Below are 23,890 nucleotides of genomic sequence, written 5' to 3'. Positions count from 1 at the left end.
CCTCGTCATTTCGGCCCTCACCGCATTCTCAACCAGAAACTAGCTTCCGAGGTTTCCAGAAAAGCTTCGAGAGCCTCGGATCCCCCATGACAACAGCCGCCTTATTCAATTGCAGATATATGACCTGGGTCTTCTACCTACCCTGAAGCAGCATGGGATATAGCAATTCAGGGACCTGCTATTGGTCCATTGAAGCTCTGAGCTTCCAAGCTTCGAGCTTTTCGAGCTTTGAGCAATGCTTGCAGGGGTTGCAGCTCTAAGCCCAGTGGACGCGTTCTGGGATGCAAGTTCGACGCGTGCGCAATGCAGCCGCAGCCGCAGCAACTCGACATGAACCGGTGCCATATCTCTGAAAATTTCAATCCACTTGGACCCGGCCATCTGAGCTGACTGGTTCTGTGCTGATGCATCACTATGCAGCTAGCCCTCATACAAGCGAATGGTATTGCGACCGAGGCGCCTTAATTGCTGTGGTTTGGTTCAGTGACTTGAAGCTGATGGCTAATCACTGTCTTTATCTGGTGAGTATCGATAAGATAAGGATAACGGGGACTGCCCGGCACTCGGTGAAGCTCGGACCATGAGGACTTTCGGATGTACCGGTTGCAGTGTCGCGAGGTATTCGTACCTTGCTCCCAGGTCTTTCAGCCACTATCCCCGGCATGGGTGTCGTCATCGTCTTGCCGCCACAGTCAGCTCCAGCTTCCGGCAAGTATAGCTTGGCCAAGCACCAGCCCTGCGCTGACATGGTCGTAGCAGCTCGTGTACCCCTCCAAAACCCTCGACAATTTGAACCTCAACACCCAGCAACGTTCGTGGTGATCGACATAGTCACTTCCACAACCTCGAGAAAACCATGGCGACCTCCGAAAAAGGTGAAAAGCGCGACAAGCTGGAAGGCCAGATCGACAAGCAGCTCGACAAACTTCCCATTGACAAGGAGAGGCTGAAGCGAGAGTTCGATCTCTCCCATTTCGACGTGAACCAGATCCTGCGGGGCATCCAGTTGACGCTAGTTGGAGGTCAGTTAATGGAACCATAGCCTCCAGTCACTCTGAGATTTGTAGACCAGGTTGAAATGCTAACCGTCGTCAAGCTCAACGAGCTCTTCAGAACCCCGCCTTGTTTACTTCAGACCACTACCGACAAGCCGGCATTGCCGTCTTGAGTGGCCTTGCCATCCGTCTCGTCATCTCCATTCCCGTATGTCTACCCTTACACCCTTACGTTGGGAGCACGAACAACCCTCGAGATACTCCTCTTTTTCCTCATGTTTGGTATTGACACTATGATAGATCGTTGGCGTCAAAGTCTTCCTTTGGATTCTCTCCTTCTTCTTGAGCCTGGACCATGTCACTTGGGACGACCAGATTGTCGGGGGCCTCAACTTCATCGAGGAATATGTATTGCAGGTCCCCTTTTTCCTCATGGCGTTGATGCGTTACGTCACCCCGACTCTCGACAATATGCAAGCCCACACCTTACCCCCAGTCCTTGAGTTTTCGCTAACACGAAGGCAGGTTCATGGACTCGCTGAACTGGGTCGACAAGACGTACGTCCAGAAACACAAGCATGAAGACCCGAACAAGCTTCGAGACATGTACTATCCCAACCTCAAGATGTACAAGGTCAGCGACGGCAGCACCCACACGACTAGCACGGCCGAAGCCATCAGCATGTTCTTGTACCGCTTCGCTCGAAAGGGTGCCATCTCCCTCGCCGTATTCGCCCTGTCTTATCTCCCCATCGTCGGTCGATTCGTGCTGCCCGCAGCCAGTTTCTACACATTCAATAACGCCGTCGGCTTGGGCCCTGCGTCTGTGATCTTTGGAACTGGCATCTTCTTGCCCAAGCGGTACATTGTTATCTTCCTGCAGAGTTACTTTGCGTCGAGGAGCTTGATGAGAGAGCTCCTGGAGCCGTACTTCTCTCGGGTGCACTTTACCAAGGAGCAAAAGCGAAACTGGTTCCGGAACCGAGAGGGATTGTTGTTCGGTTTCGCCATTGGGTTCTACACGCTGATCAAGATCCCGCTTGTTGGTGTCTTGATCTACGGTATCGCAGAAGCCTCAACGGCGTACCTGATTACCAAGATTACCGACCCTCCCCCGCCTCCCGCCGAGAAGGCTGCATTCGCTGCGAGCCAGCAAGAGTGGACGAACAAGCACGAGTTCCTCAACCTCTCCCTCGGCGATATTGATGCCATTCACCTCAAGTCGCGGCCGGCAAACCCGACAGGAGATGCGCAAAAGCACGAGTAAGCAAATCGTAAGGGAAGGGCGAGGCTACCCGTTCATCTGTCGCTTTTCGGCGTTCGCTACGTTCAATTCAATGGCGTGAATCCAGACATGCCGGGATTGTGTGACATTCCGCGGACGTTTTGCACTGGTCCTTTCTCCAACAGTACGGGTGAACGGGACCGACAAGGCGTAAACGACAGATGCCGAGATAAACAACCCCCCGGATTCCAATCAATTACGTTTTATGATAGGAGCAGTCATGCGACATGAGATCACCACGCCCTTCTTATCGATTGGTTTTTTGGGAGTGGCCGACGGGCGGAGCCAATGCGGGGGTTGCCAGACACAAGCCTTTTACGGTATCGGGTCAAAAGCTCTTATCAATGTCCCGCAGCCTGCACCCAGCTCCGCACTTGCACGGCACATTGAACGCCCCAGCAGCCACCACTTCTCACACAGTTGGGGATAGGTAATCCCATACTCGGGAGAGATAGCCAGGCGAGGCAGGAGAGAAAGGTGTCTCATTCGCTGGTTGAGATGCTTCCGAGGAGGCCAGGGCGGGGTAGTTTGGAGACATTAGCTTGGATGCATGTATATCTACCACAGACGAAGCAGATCAAATTCCGTCCGGATGGGTCTAGCACTCACTCTCATACCAAAAAGTGGACGGCTCAGGTCTATTGTCTTGGAATTGTCGCATCTTGAGACCAATCAACTTTGCATTTAATCACTTCATCATGGGCAAGACTGGTATACGTGTGGCTAACAAGGTCAGCCTTGATCAGCCGGCTTCTGAGCAACCTGGCCTGCATGTAAGTGTCTAAATGCTGTCGATTCAAGCTTTTAAACCCAAGATGTTGACAGCCAAACCAGAACAGATGGCACCCGGACAGTAAGTGCTTTGGTTGACAAGGGCCCAAGTCAAGATACCCTCTAACCGACCTCAAGTCCCCTTCTCCGGCACAATCAAAAATGGCGAGACTGTCAAGATTGAATGCGTAGACTGGTAATCCACCTCATTCAACCCCTTGTGGTTTAGTATCCACGAAACTCACACATCCCACACAGGACCGGTGGCCAGATTGGCAACAACGACTCGGCGGACGACATGCTCAACGTCGACCTGACCAAGATCCACTACCTCAGCGGTCCCTTTGAGGTCGAGGATGCCCAGCCGGGCGACCTGCTCTTGGTGGAGATCATGGACGTTCAACCCTTCGAGGACCAGCCGTGGGGCTTCACCGGTGTGTTTGATAAGAATAACGGCGGTGGGTTCTTGGATGAGATGTATCCTACCGCGTAAGTTCTTCCCATGTCTCATCACTCATTCTCACGAGCACCAACGACACTTTTCATTGATCTACGTTGGAAGAATCCTCGCACCGGCATCATCTTACCAATAGAGCACCACTGCTAACATGGCCACCCAATACAAAGCGCGAAGGCAATTTGGGACTTTGAAGGAATCTACTGCTCCTCGCGCCATATCCCCGGTGTGAAATTTGCCGGTCTAATCCACCCAGGCATCTTGGGCTGCGCACCCTCCGCCGAGGTCCTCGACACCTGGAACACGCGCGAGGGCGAGCTCATCGCCGCCAACAAGCTCGACCGCGACGTCGCGAAGCCGCCGGAGCCGATCAATGTGCATGCTGGCGCGGCGGACGCGGCGTTGAAGGAGAAGGTTGGTAAGGAAGGGGCTAGGACGATTCCTGGACGGCCTGAGCACGGCGGGAACTGCGAGTGAGTTTTGCGCGTCTTTGAGTAGTTTCCGAGTTAGATGGGAAAACTTGGGGAGGGGATGTTGGGAAACGAAGGTTACTGACTTTGAGGGGGTGGTAGTATCAAGAACCTGAGCAGGGGAAGCAAAGTCTACCTCCCAGTCCACGTTCCCGGCGCCAAATTCAGCGTCGGCGACTTGCACTTCTCTCGTAAGTTTTCAACTAGGCCGGATCTTCCTCTCAAATGGTGGCTATACTCTGTATCATCAAGTATTCGACTAACCATGCCGAAGAGGGCGACGGAGAAATCTCTTTTTGCGGCGCCATCGAAATGGCGGGCGTCATCACGATCAACTTCAAAGTCATCAAGAACGGCGTGGCCGACTTAGACTTGAAGTCGCCCATCTATATCCCCGGCCCCGTCGAGCCGCAGTTCGGACCAGGGAGACATATTTACTTTGAAGGGTTCTCGGTCGACCAGCACGGGAAGCAGCACTACATGGACGTTACTGTTGCGTACCGCCAGACGTGTCTCCGTATGTCATCCCCACCCCTTTTCCTTTTTAAAGTGACATTTCACCGCTTCTCAGCCGATCACTGCTGCCGGATATGATTCTGAAAGATGTGAATCTGCTAACGCAAATGAAAAGGCGTAATCGAATACCTCCGCCGCTTCGGCTACAGCGACTACCAAGTCTACCTCCTCATGTCCTGCGCCCCCATCCAGGGTCACGTCGCGGGCATCGTGGATATCCCCAACGCGTGCACGACCATTGGTCTGCCCATGGACATTTTCGACTTTGACATCTCGCCGGGTGCGGGCAAAGTCGAGAAGCGGGATTTGGGCAACTGTGTTTTCGCGACGGGGGTTAAGGAGGGGACGGTTACCAAGGGCGGGGCGAATAGCGAGCATAGTTATGGTGGTGGGTTGACTTATAAGGAATGAGAATGGGGTGTTGTGTTGTTGAGAGTAAGATGAAAGTATTTTTTTGGAGATTTGCCTTTGATATGGAGGTGGAAGTTTTGAGTCATGTTTCTTTTTCTTACATTTTTATGTCTTGTTTCGTCGCGAGCGATTGAGACAGAGCTGCGAGATGAGGTTTGATTGGAGTCGAATGAGGTTGGGCAAGCGTACTCATGAGATATGGTAGTTGCCGAATCTTCATGCAAATTTCACTCGTGAAATATAAAATTCATCCGAAAGCCGCAATCAAGTCACTTCCTGTTTATTGAAATTCTCTGTAAAAAAAAAACCCCCCCCAAACTCCCCAAGTCATCGGTTCCCGATCCTCGTATAACCGTGCCCAACAACTCCGCCCCGCCATGCATATATCAATAGGCCCTTTCTGTCTCTGCTCATCAAAAGTCGGGAATCTCAGTCATGGCAGTGTGTCCCGTCGCGCTCGTGTGAATCCTGGCCTCGGCCGTACCGCTGCCCAACCACTCACAGCCAGGAACATCACATTTGCGCAGCGCGTTATCGCCAAAGACGGCGGCAGCAGCACCACCACCACCAGCAGAAGCACCGGCACCGGCACCAGACGATCCGCCCGCAGGCTCGTCCTTGATCTCGCTGAAGCCCATGTGCCCCGTCGCCTTGGCGTGCTTATTCGCCTCCTTCTGCCCGTTCCCTAACCAGTCGCACCCGGCAACGGTACACCGCAGCAAGAACTCGGTGGTATCCGTAAAGTAATGCATCTCATGCAACTTGCGAATCAGCGCTCGTGTACGGTCGAGAACCTCGTCGTCGGCGGTACTCCAGTTCGTCCGGTCGAGTTCGGGCGGGAGGTCCGAGTGCGCATACGGCGGCTCCGACGGGCTGCAGGCGATGCGGTCGTAGTGGATGCCCGAGTAGACGAGGATGCAGCGCGACTCTTTGTTCTCGCCGAAGCGGAGCGGGTTTTGGGATTTGACGTCAAAGGCGACGACTTCGAGGTCGAAGAGGTCGGAGAAGATGCCTAGCTCGATGGCGCCGCCCCAGCGCTCTGGGTCCTGGATTGTGCGGATGTACTTTTCGACGGGCATGTCGAGGACGGCTTCGGGGTAGTCGTCTGGGTGTTGGCGGATGTAGTCTGCCACCATCTTGCGGAGCTCTTTGGCTTCCATTTGTTTGCCGGGGATGGCGCCTCCGAAGGCGGTGAAGAGGCAGCTGTTGTCGTCGGGCATCACGCGAAGAACTTGGGGGGTTTCCATGTCAGATGAGAGAGAGGTACAGTTTGGGGAGTGAAGGGTACTCACGTAACGTCGACTCGCGCTCCGGCCACGGGATGCTGATGTCCGAAGGGGACGGGTCGGCGTCAGCGTCGAGGCGGGGCCTCTTGGACGCCTCCGGAGCTCGAGCGGCCGGGGCGGCGACAGCGGCGGGCGGGGGTGTGATCGTGCGGTGGTGGGCTGGCTCGATGCTGAAGGACTGCCCGTTGAGGCCCAAGTCCTTGGCGTTGGCGTCCCTTTGCTCGAGGGTCAGGGTCTGAAGGGGCCAGCCGTACTTGAGGCTGAACTCGGCGATGCCCGTCTTGTCCTTGATCTCATTGAAGAGGTCTCCGACTGTGGCGGTATCGTCGAGTGAGACGACGCCTGTGCCTCCCGGACCCTTGTATCTGGCTCTCATTGTGATGTAGATGTTGCTTTGCTAAAGGGCCTGTGAGAGGATGAGTATGACGTTCACAGTTGAGATCGCGAGTCGAAGTTTCTGATAGTGCAGTGGCGCACAAGCTTCGAATTGGAGACTGATAGGAGACGATCTTGGCCGGAGACGGATCCGGACGGACAGCCGATGGCCACCAAGCTCTTGATGGCGGGGTCGAACGGAGGGGTTTATCTTATCGCAGATGATCACCGGCGGGTTCTCACTCTGAGACTCGATTGCCAAGGAGCCTGGTTGTGAGACGTAGGTCTCTATGCGCTCCAAGTCGGATGGTTTGACTCAAGATTCAAGTCTGATTCGTCTCGTAGAGTCTTCCGGCGTGAGAGAATTGAGGCGAAGCCCTCGGCGAAGGCGGCGGGAAGGCTGCTTCTACAGCTATGTTGGACCCAAAACGATGAAGGTGAGGTAAGACAGGGTAGGGTAGAACAACGGTTGCCGAGAGTTCGGATGCACTAGAAGCTTCTCCGCTTATTAAGTAGCTCTAGCAAGCTGCTTTGACCAGGTCGTGTGATGTTTGGAACGTGGGAAGACTTGGGACACCGAGTCTGAGCGTTTATGACAGATGGACGTTTTCAACCTAAGAGCCTGGGTTACCTTGGGTCAAAACCCAATGGCTTGGACGCTCTGGTAGGTCAGCAGCTTTGTCCGACTCGAGGAAGCAAAGGATGACGGCGTCCACAGTAACGGTGCTGGGATTGGAGGTTTGTGCTTGTCTTTGATAGTTTCCCGAGTGGAGAACTACTCCAATAAACGCCGAGCTGTTTTGTCCTGTCCCGGTGCTGCAGTGACAATGACTTCATGGTTCCACGTTGCAGTCGCCCACTTTGTCTTTCCTCCACTGTGCGCCTCTGGAGTTGATAACTAAGTAGCTTGGTAGCTCTGTATCGTGTTACGAGCTATGAGGAGCGATGATGTGGAGCTGAAGATAGCTGTCTCCGAAATCAACAGACCGCAACTATCTGTAAGTATCCCGTGGAAAACGGAGATGCAGGTCGAAGAGGTACTATGGAATGACATCCTGATAGAGTCTTAGAGGCTTTGAAGACCAACGGTGGTAAACAGGGCCAAAGAATAGTTCGAGTAGATGACTCAATTAACATTGAAAGGTACTATGCAAATGACTTAATGAGCCCTGCCTTTCCTCTCTTTCTCAACTCAAGAAAGGATGTTCGAAGAAATGAGAGGTAACAAATGACAACCATCAAGTTCCTCCTCACACGTTGGACAGCTCGAAGTACCTTACCCTGTCACTCGTCACCTGTCACTGAAGCCATTGATCCAAGTCCTCTCTGGCTCGTCCAATGGCCCGTCTCCAACGTCCCAGTTAGCCGAGGTGGAGCCGGAAGGGGCCACAACCGGCCCCGGGCTGGTTCCTTGCTAACATCCCCTCTAAGCACCACTTGTACCCGTAGCACCCCGGCCAGCTCCCGCCTCACTGCTTTCGCAAACCTTCAATTCCTCAGCTCCCCCCCCCCCAAAGAAACGTAGTAACTTGTAAAATCCCATCTTTGCGACGCAAGCCCTCGACCCCTTCTCCTACTCAACCTTGCCAATCTAGAGGGTCCAGTGTCTCGTTCGATCCCTTGTGCCTTCAATTGCCACCAGAGAGAAGAGCATTCCTGACGCTGCCTTCGCCTGCGGATTCCCGAAGAGGTTGGAGGATAAACCATGGCGACGCGCAGCGACGCGCCCGAAGTGCGCGAGTCCATCGAGGCCAAGGTCACCAAAGATGTCGAAATGACCGACGCACCCGATGCTGACGCCAACACCGTCGACGCTAAACAGCCCGAGCCGACTGTCTCTGCGAAACCGTCCCAATCCGATAAAATGGACATCGACGCGGGTGCGACCGCCGACGCCGATGCGGATGCCGATGCGGACGCCGACGGAGAAGCAGATGCAGATGGCGACGTGGACGCCGACGCCGACGCAGACGCAGACGCAGACGCAGACGCAGATGGCGAACTTGACATAGACGCGGTTGGAGACCCAGATGATGGTGCCGCATCGCCCGTGGAATCCGAGCCTGGCGACCTTTTGGATGTCATCCAAACCATCAGCTCAACAGTGAGCAACTACAAGGATGAAGAGTATGTTGGGATCAGAGGCATTCTTTGCGCATCTTCCTGCTAATTCATGGTCGTTGTAGTGGTGAATGGTGGGCGGCTAGTTTCCAGCGCATCCCGAACAAGCGTCAACTGCCTGACTATTTCGAAATCATTGAGAACCCCATCGCCTTCAGCACTATTCGCGTATGTCCTGCCCATCTGCGGAGCCTTCTTGGCACGACAAAAGACTGACACCAAGTAGCACAAGATTCAAAAAAAGCTGTACACGGATTTCCCCGAGTTTGTTCGCGATCTTGCACAGATTTGTCACAATGCGCAGGTGTACAATCGGCCTTCCTCGGCCATCTTCAAGAGTGCCACCGTCATCCGAGACCTTTTTAAGAAGGAACTACAGAAACTCGTTGCCAAAGGCACAATCAAGTCAGAAGAGGCTGAGCTTCCCGATTTGGGAGAGCTCCCGCCCGCGGAGGACTCTTCGCCAGAGGCCGAATCTGAAGAGGACGAAGGAGAAGAGGAGGAGGAGGAGGAAGAAGAGGAAGAAGAGGACGAATCCGACGATGACGGAAAACGCCGACGAAGCAGGAGGCGTGCCCGCACTTCGCTCACCAAGCGCCAGCTTGAGGAGGCCCGGGAGGAAGACGAGCATAAGAAGCGCGGCCGCCCTCCCAAAGTCTTGACGCCACTCGAAGCGCGTATTCACAACGTTATCAAGGGCCTGCGCAAGTTCCAGTCAGATGACGGTGACTTGCTCATTGGTCCCTTTGAGAAGCTGCCCGATAAGCTGGCGAACCCGGACTACTACCAGGTCATCACCAATCCGATTGCGCTCGACAACATCAAGAGGAATGCTAAGAGGAAGAAATACTCGACTGTCGACGACGCGCTCAAGGATATCGAGCTCATGTTCAACAACGCAAAGGAGTATAACGAGGAGGCCAGTGACATTTACGAAGCCGCTGTCGAGCTGCAGAAGCAAGCGCGTGAGCTGGTTGCGCAGGAAAAGTCGAGGCCGGATGATGAATTCCGTGACGAGGATGGCAAGCTGCCACTTTCGGAAATTCATCACAACGGCCAGGCGTGGCGAGTCGGTAAGTCTTATTTTCGGTGCCTTGTGTACAATGATGACTTGGGTCCTAACGGTTCCTGTGTAGGCGACTGGGTGCATATTCGTAATGTTAATGACATAGCCAAGCCGATTGTTGCGCAAATATTCCGAACTTGGCAAGACCGAGCTGGACAGCGATGGATCAACGCCTGCTGGTACTACCGGCCCGAGCAGACGGTGCACAGGTTCGAGAAGCACTTCTTCGAGAATGAGGTGGCCAAGACGGGCCAGTATCGCGATCACCAAATTGAAGAGGTGCTCGACCGATGCTTCGTCATGTTCGTCACGCGGTTCAATAAAGGACGGCCACGTACACTACCGGCGGATAAGGAGGTGTACGTGTGCGAGTCTCGGTACAACGAGGCGACTTGCAAATTCAACAAGATCAAGACGTGGACGAGCTGCGTGCCTGACGAAGTTCGGGAGAAGGACTACGAGATGAAGCTGTTTGATCAGCCGCGGCGGCTCAAGAAGGTGCCTAGCCCGATCAAACACCTCCTGCAGGCGGATGCGAAGGAAACGGATGAGCTCCCGAAGCCGACCTGGGGTGCTGCAAACGCACCGCCCATCATTGGTGCCGTGCATCGGCGTCCTCGAGAATCAAACGTGAGTTGTGATGTGATTTATTTTGTTTTCCCTGCTGTTGTCTCTTTCGTTTGGTCTGTCATCTTGACCTGGGTCGGCTTGTCATTACGGGCGTGTCTCTTGCACGAATACGTGCTGGAACACCTGCATGAATACCACACAGCCTTACCGTGCCGCCTCCTGGATGAAGGAGGTGGATGGGATAATTGGCAACCCTCCAACAGCACCACCACACCCTCTCGTCGTCCCTTTCGGTTATGCAGTGCAGGTAGATAAAGGGAGCGTCGCGTATGGGATAACAACACCCTGCAGCCCGTATCAAACATGCTTTGCAGCAGAATTTTGTGCCCTCACATCTCACTCTTGCTCTTACTCTCACTCCCACCCTCATCCTCATTCTCCCCCTCACCTTCATTCACCCTTCAATTGCACTTTCGATTTTCACATTCACTCTCACTCGTTGCTGCGCGTTAGTTTTTTCTTCTGCTCTCACAGCCTACCTTTTGGGACTCACTTCACCTTCATTTGGTTCTTCATTACTGACAAAATTCACTTTGTTTGTACAGGAATCTCCTCCACCTGAGCCCACGCCTTCTCCACCACCCATGAGCCAAGAGCCTGCGAGACGGCCTTCAGTCCTTCAGGCGATGCGCCAGACGCCTAGCGACATGTCGATGGGTAATCCTCCCACGCCTTATGGGCACGGAATGGGAGCTGCACCGTCTCCCTCGCCAGCAATGTATGCTCAGCAGTACACGCCTCAGCATGCTTCGGCATCGCCAGTCGCGGTGAACCATCAAACGCCGGTGCCTCTACCCCAACTTCCTCACCAGGCATCTCACTCTCCGCAGCAGCCCATCCGCCCCATGTACCAGCAGCAGGGATTCGCGCCAAGCCCGTTCCAGCACCAGCAGCACCCTCTCCAGCACTCGCAACACCAACAACAGCACCCACAGCACCATCAGCAACACCCGCAACAGCACCATCCCCACCACGCACCACAGCACGTGCACCCCCAACAGCAGCAGCAGCAACAACACCACCACCAAGGCCCTCCTCCTCCAGCGCCTCAGTTCCAGCAGCAGCAGCACCACCACCTTCCGCCGCACCAGCAGCACCATCAGGCCCAAGCGCCGGTCCCACAGCACCACCAACACCAGCAGCACGGCCACCACCAAATGCATCCACAAATGATGCCAGCAAATCCCATGGGCGGCCCGACCTACAACCATCATCAAATGCAGCCTCATCCCGCTGCAGCCCGCACACCCATGGCCAGCACGCCCAATGCCATGCAGCCCGCCAATGCCTATAACCCTCCCAGGCCGCCAGAGGTTTTTACCCTGGCCGACCCCCTCAACGACCAGATCCCCGAAGAGGTGCGCAGCCAGTACAACAGGGACGAGAACGGCAGAATCTTTTTCTACTCCACACCGCCCATTGCTCGCCCCGACCACGGCCTCGCCCCGGACAATGCCAACTCGGGCCACAGCCTCGCCTACCTTGCTAAGAGCAACCCGCAATGGCTGGCCGAACGCACCTCCCGCGCGAAGCCCTTTGCCGTCGCCAAGCAGAAGGAGCTCAAGGTCAAGATGGCCCTTGACAAGGTCACCGAGCCCGCCAAGGGCAAGACGGGAGATGAGCTGCGCGACTGGGCCGCTGATTCCCTCGTCCGCTATGTCGAAGCGCACGCCCAGGAGACCACGCGCATGCGCGACGAGGGTGACCTGGACGAGCATGACCGTCTCATGAGGGAGCAGCGCGCCGCTCGCCGCAAGAAGACCAGAAAGCAGTTGGAAGAGGAGGAGGAGCGAGCCGACGAGGCCAAGCGTGCCAATTACCTGGAAGACATTTATTTTGTCCATTCCAGTCTGCGTACGCCCAAGACTGCTCACTGATGGGGAAGTAAACGGATTGAGCAACATCAACGTGTATTCTAATCGACATCCTCCCTGCTTCCTGATCCTTCGACTGTAAGGGCCTTGAGTAGGGAGGACTGATCGTTCTCCTGGGTAGAAAGGGAGCGGAGTTTTCGGCGGGTCGGACTGCTGTGATACCTATTGGCTTTTTTGGAGTTTTGAAGGGGGAAACAAACGGCTCATTGTATCATAAGAAAAGATTATCATCGTCAGGGCATCATGATGCCCGTTTAAGTACCTAATTCGCACAATTGAGACGGAACAGTATTCAGAGCTCCCGTTGTTTGCAGACATGACCACGAGTCTGACTCTATCTGAAGAGAACGCCTGCAAAGGACACCTCTTGAATTGTTAATCAGCGTCTCATTCTATGATGACTTTGGTGTTTATCTAGATGTGCTGATCCGAGTGTGTTGAGCCACGATTCAATTTCAACAGCTGGGATCATGAGCTCGCCAACCCGTTCACCCAGTCCTCCGAGACCTCGCCCTTCGAGGCCTCTGCGCGAGTGAGACATGTAGAAACTAACAAGACAAAGGCTGAACCAGGAGACCAGGCTCTGTGAGTGGCTGGCTGGCTGGCTGGCTGGCTGTCGGCTGTCCCTGCGCCGTCGAGGGAGCGGCCCGGCCGAGTTCCTCCGGCTTTGGGCGCAAAACCTTCTATGCTTCCTTCGTGGTTTTTTGACATTTTTGCCTCAGGACCCTTGCCCCGTATTAACCACATCTCTCACCAATAAGACGCAAGCTTCAGTGCAGCGCCAGTGCAGCGAACCCGACAGGCCAGAGCCAGGCCCAACCAGGGGCACTAGCGTAGATCTGATTCGCCCCCCAAAGTCATGTGCCGGCTTATGTGACTCTACCACTTCAATCTTGGCCAATGTGCCTACCATTCAGAAATACTACTTCTGACGAGATTTCAACCTAGATATTCATAGAACAGACCAAATGAACGCTATCCATCTCTATATGGCTGCTGTAGCCCAGGAGGTGCCTCGAATCCCATAAAGCTCACGAAACGAAGACTCTACCCATCTATATACAGGTCCTAAATGTTAGTGCATCAAATAGAGTATCTGCCCTCCCCGCCGTCCGACCCGAGCGGACGTTTGTGCCCGTGCCGCCCACTTTCACCAGAGATCGGACCCTTTCCTTTGGGCGAACCGATTCGCGTGGGTGAGGGGGGCAAATGCAGCGCAGCACGCTAATTGAGCCTCTCTCCCAAAGGCGGCTAAGACTGATTCGCTGACGTTCTCGACTTCAGTTCCGACTTCACCTCTCACCTCTTCTTCTCTCATAACCACTTCACTACGCCTTTCGCCTTCTTACGTTCGACTTCATCTCTCATCTTACACCTCTCTCTCTAAATCCGCGAGTAAACATATTCTTCACCCTCTGCCACACCGAGGAAACCGACTCACACACATCCGATCCGTCAACCGCTCATTCGCCCTCAACTTAGTTCTCATTTGCGTCTGTTCTCATTGAAGCATTCCGTTTCGTGGCGTTCTTCAACCAAGTCGGAATTCGTCCTTCTTGTCATCGGATCAGGACTTGAAGTTCAAAGTCTTTGCTTTTTTCTACCTTGCTGTTCCTGGCTTGTCTCTCTTGGGTTGAGCCCATCCACAGTTCTCCAGGGGTTCTCTCTCTTGCATAGTCATCCTTAGTATCTTGGGTGGCGTCGGCGTTTACGTTCGGGATATCAGGAAGGACTTCACGACTGCTTCGCCCCGGTACGACTTCCGATACACATCCACGGCTCGTTCTTCCTTGGCTCTTTCCGTCACCTTGCGGGTTGAGATATCTGGTCACTTCGGATTCTCAGTTGTCAATTTGAGGAAACCAGGTCAAGCCAGGACGGAATCAAGACTATCGACGACTGAGCCCTCGCCGCTCCCACTGTCTACGATCGAAGCTATCATCTCTCTGTCTCTCTCTTAGCAGAAGGTCTCGTTGAGAACCTGCCAGCGTTGGGCCATCATCTGCCAAACATCAACTTGGGGACACCAAACTCAAGGTTGTAGACAACTACGCCTCATCGCCATCTGACACACTGTCCGACACAACGCTCGGAATCTCCCCCCGGACCTTTTCAGCAACCCAGTCGTTCAAGACTTACGGCCCACTTGCAAACCCTAGAAGTGAGAGTGTACTTGGGCCATCCAGGCCAGTATCAAAAACTACATCGACAACCGGGCCTCGCCAAAGCCCTAATATCGGATCGAACCCCTTCTCTGCCCCTCTGCCCTCGATCCGGTTGGTAAAGAGACACGGCATCTTGAAAACTTTGAGAGTCACGAGAACAAGCCAGAACCAACCTTTCATCGTGAACCTTGGCTAGTGAGACCTCGGTCCGGTTCTCAATCGACATCTGCGGCCAGCTTCAAGGTGGTCGTCCACGGCAGAGGTTACTATCTCCGACGAGTTTCATGGTCGATACCACACTCTTGCCAAACTCAATCACCTTCCCGCCACGGCTCAAAGGCGCTAGGAAGGAGACAATTACAACATCCGACCCTTTGACCGGGATTCCAAAAGAGTCCCCGGTACCTTGACTATCACCAAAGGACATTTCGTGTCCTCAGCCGAAGCAACTTGCTCTCGTATCAAAAGGGTTCCTCTAACTTTCCACACCAATATATTATAAAATGGACTTCTCAATCCTTTCTCTGCAGTCTTCGGACCTAGCAGAAACATCTCACTCATCTTCATCTTCGTCTCCTATCAAACAACCATCCAACACGTTGGGCGACTTTACGAAGTTATTTGAGAGTCTGCAAGTTAGCCAAACTTCCTCTTCAACTACACCTCCTCTCCCTCTATCAGACAGAGTTTACTCTTCTTCATTACACTGTTTTGAGCCTCTCTGCGACAGCAAGAGCAAGAGCACATCAAGCAAACAGTCTCAGCCCCTTCTTCTCCTCCCCCCGCTCTTATTCATCAAAGAAGAAATGGCCAGAACGGGCACCAAGCGCAACTACCAGTCCTTGGACTTGACCGAGATCAAAAGATCAAAGGTCGAGTCCAAGGATGTGGGCAAGAAGATTGCTGCCGCCGCCGCTGGCGGAAAGGTAGCTCGAGCCTCTTCAGACTCGGGCTACCATTCCGACTCCTCCAACGCCGCCGCAGCAGCAGCAGCAGTCGTCGCCGTCCCCAACCCAGACAACGCGGGAGAAAGGCTTTTCAACAAGCAGACGGCAAAGAGACCCCTTCCCACCTCCCAACTGCCCCTTCCCATCCGCCTCCAGCAGCGCTTCGGCGCTCGCGACGAGGCCCAGGTAAAGACGTATCCGGAGCAATCCGCCCGCGGTCTCTACGTCTACGCCGACGGCTCCAACATCAGCGTCTCCTTCTTCAACCACCTCAAGAAGCGCATGGGCATGTCTAGGGACCAGCGCCTCTCTACCTCCGCCTTCTCCTTCTACGCATTCAGGGGAATACTCGAACGCGGTAGAGAGGTCAAGGAGGGCGTCGTCGTCGGTTCCCGCAGCAAGGCCAGCAACACCAACAACAACAACAACAACAACAGGCATATGTCCTCGTCTATCCCCCTATACCTGCAGGAGGCCGAAGCGTGTGATTACACCGTCAAGGTCTTCCAGCGGGTTCCCGCAGACCCCTCCTCCCACGCGGGCTCCTTCGCGATGAAGGAGCAGGGGGTAGACGAGACGGTCCAGCACCACATGCGCAAGACCGTCCTCGACAACCTCGGCGCGCCGGGCACCATGATCCTCGCCACGGGAGACGGCAACCTCGACGGCGACATGGAGGGAGGGTTCCCCGCCGCGGTGCAATCCGCCCTCGCAAACGGCTGGGTCGTCGAGGTCTACCACTTCGCTGAGTCCGCCCACTCCACCTGGCGCGACCCGCGGTTCCTCCACAACCCGGCATGGGACGGCCGCCTCACCTGCCATGCTCTGGACGACTTTGTCTTCGATATGGACGCGAAGCAACAGCAGCAGCAGCCGCTCACCCCGCTCGGCACAGAGGCCCCTCGCTCTGCAAAGAGGACTCGCCGCGAGGGCAGGCCCTACGTTCCCTCTTGGACCTTGCCAGCCTCCTCCTCCGTTGCTCTCCCCCCGGCAGCAGCAGCAGTCACCCCTCCGCCAAGTCCTCCACCAGAGACGTCGGCACCAGTGACCCCAGAGGAGCAAGCAGACGCAGAGCAGATCGGCACCCTGGTAGGAAAGCTCAACCCGGCGCTGTTGCCCGTCATCGCCCAAGCTATCCTCCGCAGCGCCTCGGCCAGTCCTCCTCCCGCCAACCCTGCGTCTGCTCCTATTCGCGCCGTAGTACACGGAGACGCCAATAGCTTCGCCGGCAGCGCAATGGGTCATTTCGGCGCCCAGATCCCCACGCCGCCTGCTCTCTCTGCCGCCGCCGCCGCACCCGCCTACCGCCCTCAATTCCCTCAGGCCTCGTCCTACACTGCAGCCTTGGGCCAGTACCAATACAACGGAGTCTGGGGGAATCAGGTGGGCAACTACGGGCACACCCGCTGAGTCATTCGTGACCAGCCTTTTTAAATTCTCTCCAACCCCTTGCTTGTAGTCTTTTCTGCGTTCGCTCAGCCGAAAGGCAGCAACCAGATTTTTCTATAGCTTCATTGTCGAGGAGAACCGGTACATAGGAGGGGTACGCAGGCCTGAAAGACGGCTCTGGCCCCGTGGGTTTTATTCGGGATGGTATACGGGAGGGGTACGCAGGATCTGAAAGACGGCCTGGCCCCGGGGGTATTATGGGAATCGGTATACGAGAGGGGTAGCAGACCTGAAAGACGGTTCTGGCCCCGTGGATCTTGGGGAGGGAGAAGTGGGCGATGGGGGAGTTTTTTGAACGCGATCACCTCGGTATGACCGTTTTTCTCCCAGTGCTGGTGAGCATAAAATGCGCCGGCGGGGCATAAAATGCCTTTTCTTTGATATTTTTTCGCAAATACATTTCTGTTCATTGAAATGACTGCTTTCCTGTGACGAATGCCTCTGACTGGTCGCATGCCCCATGGATCAGATGATCTGATTGATGAAGCAGAACATTGATATGCCTCATTTGTCCAATGGTCGGACCAAGACACGCTTCGTGGACTTGAGATATACTCTCTCTTTTGACGTCATGTCTATTATAGTCTATATGTCTTTTGACTCGTCAGTACAAAAAGGTCATCGTGCCATCTTATCGAGGACTTTCAAATTAAATCAGCACAACGCCAAGTGAGAGATCTCTCAACTGTCATTCTACGCCGACGACAACACCGTGATACAGACGATCTTATGTTTGAAAGTTCCACCTCCTCTGGCTCCTCCTCGCCGATGCCACATCCCAGTTCACCATGTACCTGCACCCAAGACGACCCAATGATCGCCTCAGAAGTTCATCAAAGATCAATGATGTATAAGCTCAAGACAGACACACGTAGCCAAGACGATAGATACACCTCTTGAGCCCAAAAAAAGCCAAGGCTGACAAGGCTACTGCTCCCAAGGCACATGGCCGAGGCTGACGAGGCTGCAGCTCTCGAGACTCTTTGGCCCAGACTGACTTCTAAACATGTGTCTTCAGAGTAGAGAACCCAAAACTTGCCATAATGCAGTAAAATGTTCACAGCAAATCCAAGGCATCGTCACCGCATGAATGCGTGGGCAGAACCCAGGCACAACAAGGCTAAACTAGAGCAACACCGTCACAACCCTATCTATATACATGACATGGCACTCGCCACAGGCATCACGTCCACAGCACTCATTCAAACGATCTTCATACAAAATCCATGGGGTATGTCTCATTCAGCTAGACTTCGTTTTATATAAATGGCTAACACCCAGGCCAAATGGCCGCGTGATTCGCATCCCCTCGCCCATCTCCCATCTGCCTCAATCACCCCCCATTCCCACAGCTGATCCGCCATGTAGCCAAGCAGGTCTATCCCGACGAGAATCCAGTGGAAAGCGTGATAGGGTGTGGAAAAAAGTAGACGAAGAAAGGAAAACACCGCTTCCAACCAATCCGGCCTTTCATAAATGCTTCATCGCTTCTTTTCTAAGCCCAATTCAATTCCGCTCCGCAAAATTTCATCCTTTGCCAGCACCTCCTACAACAGAAAGATCCCAGACCAGATAAAAACCAACCACTGGAGTAACAGGGAGGGCTGCTTTTTGTTTTGGCTGTCCTTTCCCCCAACCCCAGGAGGTAAGCAGAAAATTCATGATGCCAATCTACCCAAGATAATGTCGGTGTGGTATCGCAAGCTGGTCAGTTCCGGCCGTAACAGCGAGTGACTGATAAATCACAAAGAAAGATCTGCGTTCTGACCCCCGCCCGTCCCAGGACGCCTCGTGCACCTTGTGTAGAGAAAATGTCAAAAGTCCTAGAAATGTTCAAGAAAAATCGCCGGGGGGAAATCAACCTTCTTGTTGGCGCCGCTTCTAGGCACTAGATATTACTAGGCCATCGCCACAAGACCTTAAGAAACGAAATTATGCTGGTATCTCGACAGAAAGGACGTGCGTTCGGAACGATAGTATCTGAGTTCTGAGTGAGAGATGTGGGCGAGTGTGCATCGTCGTCGCTCTCTGCTTATTCCCGTATAGATGTCATTCCGACGCCACTACCGCCTTCGAGAAGAGGTTGGCTCGGAGGGGGCATGCCTTGGTAACTTTTAGAGACGGAAACGGAAGTGGCAGGTGTACCATTCCCTGATGAACCGTCGCTGGGTCTCGCTGGCGTACTATTGTTTGCCTTGACTTCGTTTTGGAGCTGAGACGAGTGTATTGGCGAGTTCGACTTCTTACTGAGCGCGTCTGCGTTGGTGTTTGCGCCTCCTCGAGACGAATTGCGCGGCGAAACCCGTCCAACCTAATCCTGATTAACATCGTCGTCCTCCACTCGGCTTACGACAGAGGGCTCGGCGCTTCTCACCTGCTTTGCCCAGCGTAAACCGCAGCTGTTGCAGAGGTCTCTTTGACCACTGGGACCTCGTCGCCACTCAGGCGTATTGCGCGTATGGCAGTTGGCGCAGTCGCGGACGACGTTGCCTACTCCCTTTCTCCTCTTTCTCTTCTTCTTGTTTGATAATAGACCGCCCAGTTCTTCGGCGAGAATTCTGTTGACCTTCTCCATCTGGCGTAGCTCGAATTGCCAGCTGGAGCACTTGGTCGTCCTCAGCTCGTCAAAAATGTTGTCGTCCGAGGCGAGAGCAGCATCCTGCGAGCCCGGCATCGCTTGACCTCCCGGTAATGACAGGGGCCCGGTCTTTGTGAGATCGGTATTCGGTGCTGTGAGTTGTAGGTTTTGGTTGATCTGGGAAGTCGATTTGACGCTTCCAGGGGGTGTAGCCGCCGGCGCGATGGTCCTCGATGATGCTTTGAGGAGCTTGGTCTGTGCTAATAAGAACGTGGGTTTCTGACCATCTGAGGCATCTCCAGGGTACAAAATCGTTTGTGCCTGAAGTACCTGTCCTCTCCTGTTATGAACCTCGTGTTTGCATGTTACTATTTTGCCTCTCCTTGCCTTTTCGATTGCTCGGCCAAATTCGGCACGACTCTCCCTGCGCATGAGCTCTTGCATGCTAGTGCCTATCAGGGTGTCTGGCTGTAAGTCGAGCAAAGACCGGATGTTGGAAGACACGAAGAGGAACATTCCGGATACCGAGATTTTGGTCCATAACTCGCTGTCGCCGATGCCTCCGTGTGCTTCTAGGTCTCGCCGGCTCAATGCGAAAACGGGTCGTTTTCTCCCTACCAAAATGATACATTTTCTACCCTTTCCATGTTCGAAGAATAATGAGCCGTGGCTTTCGAACCACGTGTAGCCGCTTTGCTTCCGCCTTATACGGAAGACGATGTTGACCGAATTACCCGCCGTGGCGTCTTTGAGTTCACGGGTAACAGGCACAATATCGGAGGGGTGGCATACGGTCGAGAGGGAGTTCCCTACCAGCTCTGTCGCGTCGTACTCCAGGACTTTCTTGCAGGAGGGTGAAAGGTAGAGGAACAGCCCCTTGAGTGAAAGGACATGGACAACGTCGTCGGTATTTTCGAGAAGCATCTTATCCCAGGACTGCTTGTGCCAGTCAGACACCACACCCTTGGGGTTGAACTGCTGCAGCAGGGTAGACACATCGTCAACACCCAATGTCTGTCCGTTTTCGGCTTCGACGGTATTTTGGTTCGGAGGCGTCCAAATATACTGGCCAATGTCGCTATGTTTGTAGTTGACCTTGACCCCTCCTGCATCCTGGCCTTGAGAAATGGCATCCGGGCACTCGACTAGATCGATTTGAAAGCCAACAAAGAACCGGACCTCATTGGGGTCGTCCCAAGGAATTGGAATCATTGTCAAAAGGTTGAGGAAAGGCTTGCCGCCCTTGCGATAGTTGATCAAACTTTGCTGAACCTCACGGCCTTCTGCAATCTTCTTCTTGAGATTGTAGACCGACGCGTCGTCCACAAATTCACGCTTGGAGCCAGCTTCAACCTTGGCGTCGGGAGCTTGTAAGAATCGACAATTTTGGCCAACGATTTCATGGCGGCTGTACCCCGTCAAGTTCTGAAAATTATCAGAGACGTAAATGATAGGGCAATCGTTGAGTGACACGTCGCAGACCACGAATGCGCAAGACATGTCTACAGCGCCTAGATGGATCTCGGGATCCTTTCTTGTAGCGACATACCATAACGCCCGCATCATGTCGAAGCCGCTCTTTGAGTAGACATTCTTCTCCTTGGACTCTGCACGAGGGGTTTGAGGTCCCATAGCTGGAGTAGTCTCTGCAGTTGCGGTAGGTGCAGCAGAGGCTGCTGTCTGGCTCGTTGCCATGGACGATGATCGGTTGTTGGGGGACTGCGAAGAAGTCTGCCCAGAGTTGGTTGACACATCGCGGGATAATGTTGACGGCGTTGTCTGAGGACCGCTTGAAACAGAGCCGAATTTGGGAACTTGCGAGATGGCCCTATTCGAGTTGCTTTCTGTCGGCGTCTGATATTGTTGCTGACCCATACTCATAGTCTCGTTGTCTGCGTTGTTGATATCTAGCGGCGTAGGGAGAGCAGACTGTGGTGCTGTTCCGGGTGTTTCATCGGCCCCTAGGTCCATGGTCATGTCGTTGGCAGCGGTGTTCAATGGGCTCGGGAAAGCGTTGGCCATGGATGTTTGGCCGTACATATTCATACTCGATGTCGTCGGCATAGCAATGTTTGCGTACGCCGGGGGCATCATCGAGCTCATCATATCGGGAGAAAAGGTGGTGAATGCATTTGTCGGCGACATCTGCAGCCCGTCTTGGGTAGAGTACGCATCCATGCCTCCAGGTATGGAAATGTTTCCGGGAACACTATTGCCCATCCCTCCGTTGTCCGTCATATTGCCGTCCATGCCGCTATTCATGCCGTTGCCCATCTGGCCGGCCATATTAGAGAACTCGCCATTCATGGCGGGGTTCTGGAAAGGATAGTTGAGCATCTGATTATCATCAGCGCCGAACTCCATCATGGACATTCTCCTGTCGGCGCCGGCGTTTTGCGTATTCTGGTTTGAAGGCATGTATGGTTGGTGTATGCTGCGGCGCCGTTGTAGTTCATGGTTGTTACTGTTGATAATATCGTCGAGCGAGTCGCCGTTGCCACCCATCATTGGCATGCCATGACCTTGATTCATTTGATGATAGGCGTGGCCGCGTCCTTGGCCTTGGCCCTGCATCTGGCGTTGCTGAGACTGTTGCGACATCTGTCGCTGCAGCTCTTGGGGAGTGAGCTGTGGGTAAAAGGCTTCCATGGCGATCGCATCGGTGTCCCAAGGACCTTGTCGTCGATAGTGGGCCAGTCGTCGTGTCGTGTCGTTGTAGCAGTCGGTGGTGGTGGTGGTGGTGGTGGGGTGCAAGAAGTCGTCGTCGAGTGGTGTCGAGTCGCAACCAGGTGGTTCAGCCGTCCAACTTGTACTTTTCTCTCCCAAGGCGCCGGCTTAAGTAGTGCCACCGGTGCATACGGTCGGGGGTGCGATATCGCGTCACAATCCTCGGCCTCTTGTCTCGGACCAGCGCATGTATTGCAGAAGTTGTGAGAAGGGGGGTGGCCGCCGTGGACTGCGGGAAAAGCAGGTAGGGAACCGGCAATTGAACGTCGGCCAGATGCGTATCGGTCGTCGGGTTTTCGGGGTTGGTGAAGAGCGGAACGGAGCAGAGGGCGGTCGTCGCTTGGGGACGGCGAGGTAGAAAAGTGATGTACCGGGCGGCGGCAGCAGTTGTCGTCGTGAGTTGTTGATGTCGGATCGTGTCGAAGAATTGGGCGTCGGTGGATTCGCAGCCCGGAGGTGGTGGGAGCAGACGTGAGAAACAGTCGTGGGAAAGGACCCAGATTGGCTTTGTTGCGGGGAGGGAAGATGGAGTTTGATGGACGTTCTCGGTGGTTGATTCCAGTGTGCCAGTGTAGGTACGTAGCAGTGTACCTTACGTAGTGGTGGACACTGGACGGACAGGCGAGGGGAGGAGAGAGAGACGTGATTGGGGGCGGCATGGCAGCAAGGCCTACGGGCCGGCGGATATGTATCGCAATGTTCCTTTTGCAATTCCTCGAGGCTAGGAGGTACTTAATTACATCGCAAAGGTACTTGGCTTACCTGGCTTCCGCTAACCTTACCTTGATCATGGACGGGCAGCATTAAGGGCGAAAGAGCGGACAGTCACGGCCACTGCCATCATGGAAGAGCCCGGTGCCCTGGAGTGGACCGGGGATGCTAGGTACCAATGTCCAGGTTGGGTTTACATTGGAAGACTCGGCGCGTTTGGGTAGCGACGGACGGCGGGAGGAAAGGAGACGAGGTCCCTGGACTTCTGGAGTCGCCTACCCACCTTGCCTTTCCTTGCCCGTGCTGATCCGGTATGTTTTGGCGACGGGAGGTTGCCTACCCTATTTTCCTCTGTGAGTCGTCGCCGGAGGAAGAGCACCGAGACAGGGCATGCCGGCCTTGGGATCTCCGGCATGGAACATCTCTGCTAAGGTTGTACGACACCAGTGGCCAAGGCCCCGTTCTCTGTCCTTCTCCTCGGTTCTTGGCCTTCACCGTATCCGTAAAGTACAGCTGGTTTGGGTTCACCGGGCACGTGATGGCGACGGGGCTTGATAGTCCAGATAGGGTCCCAGATGTCTCTCTATTATTGCAATCGCTGAGATGTAGGTAAGAAATCATCACGGCATGGCTGTTCTAGATAACTGCCCTAACGGGAAGTTCGGATCCGCCAGAAGTAAGAAAAGACCCAGATAGTCCCAGATGGTTGGAATGATGGGCCGAGAGCGCTGCGCCTTATGTGACTACGAAGTAGGTAGGTATGTACATACGGATCAGAGCCGGTGGGCGAGATGTAACACTGCAATACCTAGTGCGCATGGCAGCACCAGGGTGACTGGAGAGACTGTCTGAAGATTGCGGCTAGCTGAGGCGGAACGAGAATAAGTTTATGGGAATAGGACGGTCAAGAGGCTGCCATCCGTCTTGGATCTGTGGTGTTCCGATTCTTCGGCCGTGGCAGAGATGGGTGGAATGTTGAAGATGCCCATGCTGCAGTGTCCAAGGTATCCGCATCGTGGTTCCGTGGCTGACGGGACTTGAGAGGTATCCGTACCT

At 54.3% G+C, this 23,890-nt stretch overlaps 6 protein-coding genes across 6 annotated transcripts; 4 read left to right on the top strand and 2 right to left on the bottom strand.

Annotated features, from left to right (window-relative positions):
• Nucleotides 1-463: 463 nt before the first annotated feature.
• BDP55DRAFT_705728 (transmembrane protein UsgS) lies at nt 464-2,262 on the top strand (the record flags this gene model as incomplete). Its single annotated transcript, XM_060578042.1, has 4 exons — nt 464-1,022; nt 1,097-1,203; nt 1,296-1,498; nt 1,521-2,262. Exons 1-4 carry the CDS (start codon nt 857-859, stop codon nt 2,260-2,262), a joined length of 1,218 nt encoding a protein of 405 aa, XP_060427081.1. The 5' UTR covers nt 464-856.
• Nucleotides 2,263-2,887: 625 nt separating this feature from the next.
• BDP55DRAFT_671041 (acetamidase/Formamidase) lies at nt 2,888-5,176 on the top strand. The gene is made up of 8 exons (XM_060575428.1): nt 2,888-3,053; nt 3,115-3,133; nt 3,190-3,247; nt 3,310-3,540; nt 3,679-3,981; nt 4,081-4,169; nt 4,253-4,495; nt 4,610-5,176. The coding sequence occupies exons 1-8, from the start codon at nt 2,979-2,981 to the stop codon at nt 4,903-4,905; spliced, it is 1,314 nt and encodes a 437-aa protein (XP_060427080.1). The 5' UTR covers nt 2,888-2,978; the 3' UTR covers nt 4,906-5,176.
• Nucleotides 5,177-5,318: 142 nt separating this feature from the next.
• Nucleotides 5,319-6,567, bottom strand: BDP55DRAFT_557013 (OTU-like cysteine protease; the record flags this gene model as incomplete). The annotated part of the gene is made up of 2 exons (XM_060569652.1): nt 5,319-6,136; nt 6,198-6,567. 2 exons carry the CDS (start codon nt 6,565-6,567, stop codon nt 5,319-5,321), a joined length of 1,188 nt encoding a protein of 395 aa, XP_060427079.1.
• A 1,704-nt stretch (nt 6,568-8,271) lies between these two features.
• On the top strand, nt 8,272-12,260 carry BDP55DRAFT_695622 (uncharacterized protein; the record flags this gene model as incomplete). The annotated part of the gene is made up of 5 exons (XM_060577487.1): nt 8,272-8,693; nt 8,753-8,855; nt 8,914-9,760; nt 9,824-10,383; nt 10,929-12,260. 5 exons carry the CDS (start codon nt 8,272-8,274, stop codon nt 12,258-12,260), a joined length of 3,264 nt encoding a protein of 1,087 aa, XP_060427078.1.
• A 2,968-nt stretch (nt 12,261-15,228) lies between these two features.
• On the top strand, nt 15,229-16,779 carry BDP55DRAFT_730818 (uncharacterized protein; the record flags this gene model as incomplete). Its single annotated transcript, XM_060579741.1, has 1 exon — nt 15,229-16,779. The coding sequence occupies one exon, from the start codon at nt 15,229-15,231 to the stop codon at nt 16,777-16,779; it is 1,551 nt and encodes a 516-aa protein (XP_060427077.1).
• A 2,350-nt stretch (nt 16,780-19,129) lies between these two features.
• On the bottom strand, nt 19,130-22,927 carry BDP55DRAFT_634310 (uncharacterized protein; the record flags this gene model as incomplete). Its single annotated transcript, XM_060572651.1, has 3 exons — nt 19,130-22,230; nt 22,256-22,667; nt 22,886-22,927. The coding sequence occupies 3 exons, from the start codon at nt 22,925-22,927 to the stop codon at nt 19,130-19,132; spliced, it is 3,555 nt and encodes a 1,184-aa protein (XP_060427076.1).
• Between the last annotated feature and the right edge of the window lie 963 nt (nt 22,928-23,890).

The sequence above is a fragment of the Colletotrichum godetiae genome (genome assembly GCF_030913485.1).
Source record: "Colletotrichum godetiae strain CBS 193.32 chromosome Unknown BDP55scaffold_33, whole genome shotgun sequence".
Taxonomy (NCBI): Eukaryota; Fungi; Ascomycota; class Sordariomycetes; order Glomerellales; family Glomerellaceae; genus Colletotrichum; species Colletotrichum godetiae.
The sequence above is the reverse complement of the archived record's forward strand: the minus strand, read 5'-3'. Positions and strand labels throughout refer to the sequence as shown.